This window comes from Molossus molossus, unplaced genomic scaffold (genome assembly GCF_014108415.1).
Source record: "Molossus molossus isolate mMolMol1 unplaced genomic scaffold, mMolMol1.p scaffold_m16_p_1, whole genome shotgun sequence".
In the NCBI taxonomy this organism is placed as follows: Eukaryota; Metazoa; Chordata; class Mammalia; order Chiroptera; family Molossidae; genus Molossus; species Molossus molossus.
Window position 1 is genome coordinate 240,749,725 of NW_023425344.1, and position 12,357 is coordinate 240,762,081.

A 12,357-nucleotide genomic window follows, 5' to 3' on the forward strand; every position below is an offset into this window, starting at 1 on the left:
GGCTGGGAGAATCAGCTCTCAACACCCCCTGCTCACCTTGCACCTCATGGCAGATGCTCTGCCCCTGCCAGCTGGCCACCTGGGCACCACCAACCCGATTCCCCTGGAAGAGGACTTGGAAGCCCTGGCATAAGGCCTTGGTCCTCCCCACCCCCCATCCTCCAAGCAGTTCAAGCAATGAGGAAAGCAGCAGCGGGGCCCCACAGGAGGGCACCCCAGAACAACCCAGCTTATATGTCCTCCAAAGACAGAGGGTGATGTGGGGACCCTGTGGTGCAGACAGGCAGCCCGGCCGTGTCCACAGCACCCTGGGGTGGGGCTTCTCTCACCGTCGGTGGCCTGCAGACTGTACGTGAGCCCCAGAGCTAAGTAGCCTTTGGCCTTGAACTCGGACGCTTTCTCTCCCGCATCAACGACAGTTTTGGCAAACTTCTCAGCCTCTTCCAACTGAAAAACCAGACAAGTTAAAAACAACGACAACCTGACGAATTTCTAACACAAGTTACCATAGCATCAGCTGCCAAAAACAGATTTCTGATGAGTCACTGTGAAACTAACTCCCAAATCTTCCAAGTCCACTGTGGTGATTCTGTTTTCTCTGAGCCTCTCTATCAGCCCTGAGGATTCCCACTGTGTTTTTTCTCTTTAAGGTTTTCCTTATTGTTTTTTGCTGTCTTTTCCAAAGTCACTGTCATACTTGGTGGGCTCTTATCTTTTTCATTTTTACTTTTTACTGACTGGTTCTGTAATTAGGTTATGCTAGGTCCTCTGAGGTTGAATTTTACATACAGGGGAGGGTAAACGTAGGTTTGCAGTTGTGAGTATGCAAAACACAGAGTTTATTCTTGTATTATTATTTATTAATTACTGTGTTATTTATTTGTATTACAACTGTAAACCTACCTTTGTCTACCCCACATATGTAAATAATAAAGTTCTTGAAATGTTTTGTGTTTGAGTCGTACCTTCTTTTTACAACATAATGAATCCATCTAGGCTTGGCTTCTCTTTCCCACAAGCTGTTAAAAAAAGGCCAAGTCACCCTGGCCGGTTTGGCTCAGCGGTTAGAGCGTCGGCCTGCGGTCCAGAGAGACCGGGTTCAGTTCCCGCTAAGGGCGTGTAACCCGGTTACAGTTTGTCCCCGGCCCTGGTTGGGTCATGCGGGTGGCAACCACTCGATGTGTCCCTTTCACGTCAATGTTTCTCTCTCTCTCTTTCCCTCCTACTCTACCTGAACAAAAAAAATGGAAAAATGTCCTCAGGTGAGGATAAAAAAAAAAAAGGCCAAGACTCCATCTATTTATTTTACAATTCAGGGCACACAGACCTGGCACAAGCAGATGCAGAGAGAAAACGCCACCTGTAAACTACACCCACCAGGAGACCTTTCGCACGGTTCATTAGAGGCAAAAATAATAAGATGTGTTCTTTCGAAGTAGGCAAATGTTGACGTTGTTGGAGCTGCATGGCAGTACATGGGAGCTCATGTTGCTCTGTGGCGTTTGGAAGTTTTAATAATAAAAATGGAAAAAATATATACAGAAAAGATTTGTCTCATCTTTAAAAAAGAATAGGTTTCACTTGACGGTTTTGGTTTTTTCTTTGGAAAACTGTTTTCATGCCACACTCAGTTGTGTTTCATTGTTAAGTGCATATTTAGATCAGGTTCTTGAATTGTAATATTGATCTGCTTTTTAAAAATAATAAAATTTGACCGAAAAAAAATTAAAGAGTAGTTTCTTTCAGGCGCCGGAGTCATGTGGCCGTCATGAGCAGGCCGCTGGCGGAGTCGCAGCTGGGCACCGGCATTTCTGAGGTTCGGCGCCCTCCTCCGCCCACCGCGCCGCCCGTGCTGCCCGCACCCCCGCGCCGCGCCGGGCACCGCCGGGCACCACGTGCCGACGCCTGCGGGGACCACACACGCCTTCGCGCTCTGCGCTCCGGGCGAGAGCCTGCTCTTTCAAAGCGTGTGTTTTCTCCCACATTTCACCAAGTAGAATTTAACAAAGGAGAACACTTGCACCCCAAGGCCTACTTCTGTCCTGGTGGGTGGGAACGGGGAGACACAAGCCGAGCCGCAAGGCCCGTGATGGCAGGAACCTAGCAAGGCCGCCCGGGGAGCTGCTTATGGCTGCTCTCAGCAGGGGTCACGAAGAAGAAAGCAGGCTCCCTCCTCGGTGGCAATCTGGGGTTCCACTTTCCAGGGAGCCGGTATCTGTCTGCGGCGCTCAAGCTGTGACAGACCAGGCTGTGCCCAAAGCCCACCTGGGCGGGCGGGGCCGAGGGGCTGGCTGGGCGGGGCCGAGGGGCTGGCTGGGCGGGGCCGAGGGGCTGGGTGGGCGGGGCCGAGGGGCTGGGTGGGAGGCAGGGGCAGAGGCAGCTGGGCTTACAGGTGAGCTCGGCAGAGGCGGCTGCTTGCCAGGACGGCTCTGCTGAGGGCGAGCCCTCGGGCCACATGCACCTCCAGTCCTCGTTACCCTCTCACAGCCAGAGGCGTCTGAGCATGAATTTCAGATCTATCCATCATCTGTACGTTTGTAGCACATTCCCGTGACCAGGAAAACCCTGGGGTCCCCTAGGAACACAGATTCCGTACAGTTCGGGGGGGGGGGGGGGCTGGGACTCTGAACTGCCTGTGCTTGTGTGGACGGCGCCCCGCTGCTCCCCCTCGCGCTTCGTGGGACAGGTGGGCAGCCCTGCGCGCGCACTCACTCACCCAGTGGAGCGAGCCCATGCACAGCTTGGCGGCCAGGAGGGGGATGGTGGCATCGTCGGGCTTCAGCCGAATGCACTCTTTCAGCACCTTCACCGCACGGGCCGACTTGGCAAAGGAGATTACGTCTGTGAGACTCAACATGTTTGACAGAACTAAACACTGACACCTTCCCCAGGGGGTTTAGCAGCTGCCCTCTTAGTGACGTTTCCGGCTGGGAGCTGAACCACCAGGGGGATGGGGACCCGAGAACCAGAGCCAGGGGCTCCTGAGGGGCAGGGGCTCAGCTGTGGTTGGAAGCCGAGGAAATGCTTCCCTGGAACCGCCCTCCTTCTCTCCCCTACTTGTGGAGCCCTTGTAAAAATAAGAAATAATAAAGACAGTGGAGGCTTATGTTATTATACAAAATACACTGTCCAATTTATAGCATACCACACTAAATTTTTGTCTCCACTTGGCCCAAATAATCTTGTATCACAATTTACTAAACAGCAGATTCGTTAAATGGCCCAAATTAGTTCTCCTTGCTGAGCATGTACCACGTGAGAGCACTATCCAAGCACCGTGTCCGTCCTACCTCTTTTACCTGGTACCACTCTGTGAAGTGGGTCCTGATTCCTACGTTTTACTGAAGAGGAAACGGGCACTAAGGGACCTGCCCTGGGTCAGAGGGCCCAGCCCACAACTCCTGCAGCTGGACGCCAAAGCTGGCGTTTTCAGCTCGTGTCATACACTGATATGGAACACTGCCAAAGATTCCCCAGGAATAAGCTGGTACAGTCGTCCCTCGCCACCGCGCTTCGACTTGCGCGGCTTCACTCTGTAGCGGTTTTTTCAAATATATTCATTAAAAAGTTGATCGAGACAGTGAAAATGATACAGCGCGCGCTCAGTTGTCTGAGTCAATTATACACCCCTGTATTACAATTAAAATGACTGTACATAAGGACTGTAGGTCCATGTATTCGAGCACCCCAGGACTCCTTCAACGCCAGGTGCAACCGCTAGAGTCTAGACCAGATTAACCGTGATAAACGAGGGACGACTTGTGCTCCCAAATGAGTGAAAGGCTCAGTGTGCAGAAAGGAGCCTTAGTCTAAGCCATGTCTTCACATGACAAAGTTACAATGGCTAGAAAAAGGCAAATCTTTCAGAAGTTTTCTTCTCAATGATGTGTCCATGTTGGCCCCCAAATGGTCAAACTTGATTGTTCTTTTATAAATGGCCACAGGGCAGTTTCCAACAGTCGGTTTAGACTTCTACGAGGTCAGACACCGCCCCCGGGGGCCAAAGGCCCTGAGCACTGACACAGAGACCGCGTGCACAGGGGACTCACCTTTCCGGCAGCCATGAGTGACAGAGCAAACTGGTACCAGAGGTGGAACTCCTCAAAGGCAAACTTCATGGCTCTTTCTAAGCACTGGTTTGGAAAGAAGAACAAATGCAGACGTCTGAGAATGGCCAGGGTCACATGGGCCCAGGGTGAGTTTGTGTCTATGCACACTAAGGTAAGACCTGCGAAATCTGCTTTCTTAGAATGCTTAAAACACAATCTTCCGTCGAACCCCTCCTGCAGAGTCCCCCAGGGTAGGAAGCACTGTGCCAGACGCCAGGACAACTGCTGGTGACTAAAACATCATCCTTGATCTCAAGTAGTTTTTCATCTAGTACACGGAAAGAGGCAGGGACACAAACAGCTCGAACACAAGGCCCAACTTGGCAAGTGTCCCGAGAGTGGGAAACACAAAGGACGATGGGAAAGTAGTCGCAGGACTCAGGAATGGCATCCTGGGAGAATGCATCTGAGCGGGGCCTTGACTGATGAGAAGGGAAAGCCACAGCCAGGATTTGGAAACGGCACTCCAGGAAGAAGCGGTGTGAGCGACCCGGTGTGCTTGCACTTGGTGACGGCGAGAGCGACAGCCTAAACCCAGCCCAGGAACAGGGGGAATCCGGCTGCAAGGCGAGTTTGGGCTGTGGTCATGCCACTGAGAGTCTGACACGGCAGCTCCTTTTCAAAGTTGTTCCATCTCCCTCGTCCACCCAGCGTTGGATCTCACACCTCTGTGCTCCTAAAGTTCATAACTCTACGATGTTAATGTGACTTGTCTGCACCCTCCTGCCCCAGCCCAGCCCGGTCCCATTGAGAAACTATCAAGGGCAGAAACCTCACTTCCTTGTCTCCTCAGGACTGCCTGTGGGATAAGGTACAAATCATTCACACTCAACGAGGAGCCTGTGGTTTCTGCAGGGTGACAGGGTCACATCAGAGCTTTTGGAAGACCATGGGGGTGTGGGGGTTGTAAGACCAGAATGCAGACAGGCCAGGAATAAAGTACATAGAGTGGTCCAGGGACTTCAGAACCAAGGACAGAACTAAGTGTGTCTGAGTTAGAATCAGCAGGAACAGGCCACCGGAGGAAAGGTGGGTGGGTGGCTGGTGAAACAGAGACTGAGGAGACCTCTAAAGTCTCTGGTGAATGCCTGGCAGGGAAAGCCTCTGCATACGCGCGTGTGTGTGTGTGTGTGTGTGAGAGAGAGCCTCTGCATACGCATGTGTGTGTGCATGCGTGCGCACGTGCACGTGCGTGTGTGTGTGTGAGAGAGAGCCTCTGCATACGCATGTGTGTGTGCATGTGTGCGCACGTGCACGCGCGCGTGTGTGTGTGAGAGAGAGCCTCTGCATACGCATGTGTGTGTGCATGTGTGCGCACGTGCACGCGCGTGTGTGAGAGAGAGAGCCTCTGCATACGCATGTGTGTGTGCATGCGTGCGCACGTGCACGCGCGCGTGTGTGTGAGAGAGAGCCTCTGCATACGCATGTGTGTGTGCATGCGTGCGCACGTGCACACGTGTGTGTGTGTGAGAGAGAGATTTTTTAGAATAAAGAAAAAAGGGGGAAGAAGGTGTTTTATTAGTGACTTTGGTATGGAATATGATGAGTCTGAGGTGTCACGTGGTAATTTACTGGAGACCATTACTTTCAGTTGGGGGCCTCAAGAAAGAGAGCTGACAAAAGCCATTTACTTGAGCTGAAAGAAATTCACAAAGACATAAATAATTGAAAACACAGCCTGTGTTCATGGATTAGAAAACTTAACATTGCTAAGGTGCAGTGCTACTCAAAGTAATCTGGAGCCAATGGAATCCCCATCAAAATCCCAATGGCGGTTTTTAAAGAAATAGAAAAACCCATTCTGAAATTCCTAGAAATCTCGAGGGACTCCAAATAGTCAAAACAATCTCTAAAAAAGAACAGAGCTGGAAGACTCACATTCCTGATTTCAAGCTTACTACAATGCTACGGTGATCAAAACTGTGCGGTACCAACATAAAACGGACCCAGACGGACTGAAAGCAGGGACTCAAATAGATACCTGTGCACCGATGTTCACAGCATCATTACTCACAATAGCCAACAGGTGAGAGCAACCCAAGTGCCCATCGGTGGATGGATGGATACACAGAACATGAAATATTCATACAATGAAATGTTATTCAGCCTTAATAAAAAAAAGGAAATTCTGAAAACAGGAAATAAATGAGGTCCCAGAAGATGAGAGAGCCAGGCCGGGGAGCAAAGGGGCCCCCAAGAGATGTTCTTCTCTTAAGGGGGCAGATTCCTAAAGGCGAAGAGGAAGAGGGTTCGGGGGTGTCCCACCCAGACGCTGTTTTCTCTGTAAAGATGGAAAGAGGGGCTGCTGGGAGGAAAGACTAGGGCTAGGAGTTATCAGTGAGAACAGAAAAGCTTTACACCACTAGACTTCACCCCGAAGGGACAGAAGGCTCACGCCAGGGTCCCCTCAAAGACCATGTGGACAAGCAGGCACCCAGGGCACGTACTGCCGGGTTTCACTCGCGATCTCTGTGGCCAGCCCAGGCAGAGGACGCCGGACTTCTCAGGATTCAAGGGTGGGAAGGGGGCGGGGTGGTGGCTGGGGGCTGAGAGACAAAGGAGCCACAGAGAGGGCAACAAACTGGAGGATATAATCAACGTAAAGGAGGTGGTGGGAGAGGAGAGAAAGGAAGCCCTGAAGTTTAAATGGTAGTTACAGAGAAGGTCGCAGTAAATATCATGCTAGCTAGTACTGCGAAAACCCGCCCTAACGAAATACGTTACAAAGTGAAGTAATAGCAGTTAATAACACCTACCAGGAGCCTAGTGATGACAGGGGTGGGTAACCGTAGACCCCAAGTAAGATGAGCACAGGGTCCCTCATTCTGATTACACTGCAGCGTGCTCGCTACAGCCTTAGGGTGAACATGTGACTCCCACAGGGACAAGGTGATGTCAGCAGAAGCGGGGCGAGGCCCCCAGGACCACTCCTGCGGAGGAGGGCACCCTCCGCTGGGACACAGACTGGGTGCTGGAGGCGGGGCAGCAGGAACTGGGAAGCCCGGGACAAGAGCCACTATCCAGAATCACTGAGCAGAGAGACAGAGCTGGGCCCCTGGCGCCATGAGATGCTACTGCCTCTCACCAGACCTCTTGTCATGCGGACAAAATAAACTCCTATTTGGCTCAGTCACTCGGAGTTTGTTTTGTTAGTTACATCTGGACACACCTCTCACTATTACAGACACTGAATGGCAGAGCTGGAAACTGACCCCAGGGCCCTCTCCCTGCTCTGCTACATTGATAAGCCACAGGAACCTGTCACTGTGCCTTTAAGAAGCACAGAGGGGAAAATACTAACACAGCTCACTGAAAAGGTGGGCCGTGGAGGAGGACCTACCCAGGTGTGGGGTGGTAAGGGCTGGGCGTAAGTGCAGGAGATAGATGTTAATGGAGAGAATACCGAGCAACGAAAAGCTAGCAGCCCTTAGAAACTGATTTAGGGAAGGGGACAAGGGATGATGAAGGAAGAACCAAGAATGATAATCACATTGGCTGACATGAGGCAAAAAAGCCAGTAGGTGGAGAGAAGGGGTTGATGATGACCAAAAATGAAGTTTGTTCTAACAGGTCTACTCAAATAATTCATTGCAATATAACCACTAAGTACTTGAATATACACACAAAAACATTTAGGCATTTAAATGCTTTTCTTCCCCCTTTCGCTAAGAGGAATGATAAAGATCAATTATTTTCCTGATAAACAAAAGGAACGCAGCTTCTGAAACAGTCTGTTCTGAAACAAAAGCTAGATGCTATAAATAAGCGTGCACCTTACTCCCTGCGGTGCCGAAGGCCAGCACACTCATCCTCGGTGGAAGACACCCCGGGAAGCTCACTGGCTTGGGGCTCCGTTCTGGGTGTTAGAGGAAAACACCAGCCCCCATAAAGAGTAGACTCAGAATCTTGGGGCTACAAGGGAAATGAGAAGCATCTAGGTGAAGTCCCCAAAGGAGAAGACATTTGTCATTGTGGCTGCCTGTCACCTCAAACCTCTTCTGACTTTGTTTCGGGGGATCGAGGGCACCCTACATAGAAGCAGCCTCTCTGCTTCCCAGTAATAAGCCTAACGGTGAAGGAAGGAGGGAAGCAATAGGAGTGTCACATGACCCAAGCAGGGCAATCAGATGCTCCTGCCAGCACGTGGCGTCTGGAGCTACTGAGGCTGGGCAGACCCTTGTGTTACACCCAGCAGCCAAGGGGGGATGTGTGTGTGCGCGTGTGTGTGTGTGTGTGGTGTGGGGGAGGGCAGCACAGGGGCAGCAGGGCTGGTAAAGACCCTCCAGAGAAAACTGGGCAGAATTGCCTCATATGGTCACCCTAACCCCACAAGGTTTGAGCTTCTCCGTTCACAGACGGGGAACTGGAGCGAGGACCGCTCCAGCTGTGCAAGGTGTCAGTGGGTTCTGGCAGAGCCGGGACCTGCATCCAGGCAGCTCTTATACAACACTCCGCAGCCTCCGACATGCCGCTCCCACTTACCAGGCCCACTCATGCTGCACAGAGTGAAACACAGCGAAATAAAAGGCCCCTAAAAATGACACAGGTTCCTTGAACTATTTCTGACATCCAGCAAGAGCTTTTTACTGCAGATGGGGCCCTTGCTCCATGGCCCTTTGGGAACCCCTGAGGCTACTAAGGACCGAGGCCTTTCCAATTTGCAGAATTTTCAAGCAACTTCACAGATCCTACAGTTCCCACCAGCACCACCTCGAAGGTGCTCAGTTGACGTGAGTCATGCATTTCCTCCACACTACTGCCACACCTGTCACGGGCCTCTCCCCGATGGGGCCTCTCTAACAACCCACGTCCCACAGTGAGCTCTAGGGGTGCTGTGCATGGATTTAAGGAATACCAGTCAACAATGAAAAATTAGCCTTCACCCCAATTCAGAGGGGTCTAGGCTCTGGTGTCACCGCCAGGGCCCTGTCTTCCTGTGGGCTCTTGGCATCTTACAGCTGCAGATGCTCCTGAAACGTCAATGCCAAGCACACTGATGGATATGTAACGTCCTCCTCACGTCCCTGTGGACATCAAGATTATATACGTCCCTACGCAGCGCAGGTTGACACACCTGAATCATGGGAGGAGGCTCTCCCCTGGAGAACACCGCTAAGAAAGACAGGAACGGGGCATTGGCTACCCACAACTCTGCCCCTGCACGGGGTGTTTGCTCACCCAATTCTGTTTGACTACCCCTTTTAAATACCTTCATCATATCTGTATGTGATAAAGCAAACATTTCCAGTTTTAATAGAGTGGGGAGCTTGGGAACAGAATATATGCTATAAAATAAGAGCATTCATATTTTAATAATGATTCCAGTCTAAAGGAAGTACTGATGAAATGGACGTTTAAGAAGACACGGGTGTTTTGTGTATATTGGAGGCATTTAAGAAGCTTCAGCCCAGCAGGGGTGGGTCAGTGGCTTGAGCATCGTCCCATGGACTGAGAGGTCCCGGTTCGATTCCCAGTCAGGGCACATGCCTGAGTTTTGGGCTCCATCTCCAGTAGGGGGCCTGCAGGAGGCAGCAGGTCAATGCTTCTCTCTCACATCGATGTTTCTATCTCTCTCTCCCTTCCTCTCTCTCTAAAAACTAAAAAAAATAAAACTAAAAACATAAAAAAAAGAAGCTGCTTCAGTCACCCAGGCCCAGCATGGCTGGTGGCGGGGAAGGAGAAGGTGGAGGCAGGCAGGGGCCGAGGACAGCGGTCGCGTGGCTCTGGGGCCAGACTGCCTGGGCTTCATCCAAACTCCTTACCCAGCAGCCACAGGGTGGTTATGGGGCCACGTGAATTAATGTTTTAAATACATGTGAAATGCTTAGAAGACTGCCTGGCACAGAATGAACGCTATAAACATGTTACTGTTGATGTTGCTTTTATGAGCCGAAGACACGGCCGATCCTGTGGGGTTGGGAGTTCCTGAAAGGGGTGCAGGAGAGAAAGAGGAGATCTGGGAAGGGGCAGGGGCCAGGGTTGCAGAGGGAACGGGGGTGGCCTCAGAGCGGAAATGGAGAGATGCGAGAAGATGCTGGCCCTATTTCACTCTGGTGTCCACTGAGGAGACGCTGTTGGGCCTCGGGAGGGACACAGGGTCCAATCCAAGTCTGCAGATCCCTGAGTCACCCACACAAAACAGCAGGTGACATCTCGAATCATCCCCTTACCAGAACCGAAGATGGATTTGGCAGTCGGGGTACTTCTCCCAGGAAAGACAGGCCTGTTTGCTGTAATCACCACACTGCTGCCACCTCGCTAAAGCCCAGATAACATTCATCCGATGCCTCGAATACGTGGAGAAATAAGAATCAGGCTCTAAACGCATCCTCATCACGTGAGTGGTCGCAAAACGGCAAAACGGCAAAACTGTTTCCTTTGGTAGCAAACGCTTATCCCTTCCAGGCTTTTATTTTGGCTTTTCAGAAATCAGCCATCTCAGAGGGGCAGCAGGAATGAGAAGCTCTTTGGCATGAGAACGGGATTTAGCAATTACCTTCCTAGTACGCAAGGCCAACGACACGGCTGGGCGCACGGCAGCGACAGCTGTACAATAACACAGCAAGGAGAAGCCAAAGTCTATTTTTGGAACCCAAGAGTGAGGTTCAGCATCCAAAAACCCATGGAGGAGGGGGCAGGAATACAATAATCAGATTTGGTCTCAAATTTAGCCTGGAGGTTAAGTCTAAAATTCACCATTATTAAAACACAACAAATAACATGGTGAACCGTTTCCAGTACTCACCTTTGTTGACAGGTCAGCCGAACCCTAGGAGTTCTCAGAACATAGATCCTTCCATTGATTAGGAAGATTTTCTTTTCTACAGCCTTTGTATTTAATGAGTCAGCTAATAAATGTCATTCTCTGCAGTTGGGCTACAATGTTTTTAAATTTGACATGGTATATGGATAATATTTCGTGTCTTTATTTTTAGCAATGAAAAAAGCCAAGCAATTTAGACAGTTTGGGCCATTATCTTAGACCCACTGAATGACAATCAGAGAGTATGTGGAAACTCTGAGATTATCTAGACCCGTTCTTACTTCGTGGATGAGGAAGTTAAGACCAGGAGAGGAGACAGGACCTGCCCAGGGTCACACGGTGGCAGACCTGGAATTAGAATCCAGGTCTCATGACGCTCAGTTCACAGCCCTTATTTCTGGATTAAATGTTGTTTAAAAGTATAAATTAATGCGGAATTTGAGAGATCTAATCCACAAGAGTCTAGAGTCTAGGAAAAGCATCTCAAAAGCACGCTTACAGGGCTCTCGGCTACAATAAAAACCCCTCCCAACCCAGGTTTTGAGAAAACACAGATGGTGCTCATCAAATCTTGCTCCGATTTTTTCCCCCTTAAATTAAAAATAAAATAGAGCAAACCGCACATCCGTGCCCCTCTCCCATTTTTCTTTTTGCTTTAAAACAGCAACATTGCTCCAAGCAGAGGAGTCTCAAAGCTGTACTGCTTTGGCACGTGCTTAAATGAAAGCCCACCACTGCCTCTGGCCATGGGGGGAGGAGTAGAGAGTGGGCTGATCACAGAACTGAGTGCTGGTCGCCATCCCCCAGCATGCTCTCTGTGCGGCTGGACAGTGCATCTTGATCAGGTCTGCAGGGCAGTAAAGGGTCTCCAGGGTCCTCCTCTAATATTATGTGCCCCACCTGCTGTGTTGCTGAGATAGCTGTTCTTTGTTACTCTTGCAAAATGAATCTGTAAATTCAAGAAATGGACATTTCATTCCTCTACCTCCTCCCTCTTCAACTGCCTCTCACCTTTTGGTCTTTGTTTTCCGTCTGTCTCCTCTGGCTTGGGGCTTCAGGTTTTAACCCTTTAACCCAGCTGCCGCCTCACCCATGCACGATCTGAGGGTACAGCAGCCCAGGGGTGTGTCATGTACAGCATAGGTGCTCAGTGAATGCTTGAACGAAGGGATAAATGCGGATCCAGTGTTAGCATCCATTCTTTCAAATATCCTTTATGGGTGCCCACAGTCAAACAAAAAAGCACCGTGAGGAGGGTAGCAAAATGCAAGGAACCTGGAGACGATGCCATATCAGAAAAACGGCGGCCTGAGGGCCAAGTCCGACCTGCTGTCTGCTTTCACAGAGTCCAAAAGCTAAGAATCATTTATAGGCACCTGTATTACAAGAAGTTGTAATCACTATTATATGCTAATTTCATCAATAAAAAATTTTGTGAAAATTTGTTTCCTCGCTTGTTATACCTCCACACTATCTTTGAGTTTG

General features: G+C 50.3%; 1 protein-coding gene across 8 annotated transcripts in view; it reads right to left on the reverse strand.

Moving 5' to 3' along the window:
* The window catches only part of TTC7B (tetratricopeptide repeat domain 7B), a 236,332-nt gene that overhangs the window by 96,999 nt on the left and 126,976 nt on the right, over positions 1-12,357 (reverse strand). For 7 of the 8 annotated variants that reach the window (XM_036264171.1, XM_036264191.1, XM_036264226.1 and 4 more), the window contains 3 exons: positions 4,050-4,133; positions 2,717-2,821; positions 330-447 (listed from right to left, as the gene is read on the reverse strand). In XM_036264171.1, the coding sequence (XP_036120064.1) occupies positions 330-447; positions 2,717-2,821; positions 4,050-4,133 (307 nt within the window). The remainder of the gene's footprint in view (positions 1-329; positions 448-2,716; positions 2,822-4,049; positions 4,134-12,357) is intronic. The other variant, XM_036264184.1, reaches the window with a different exon arrangement.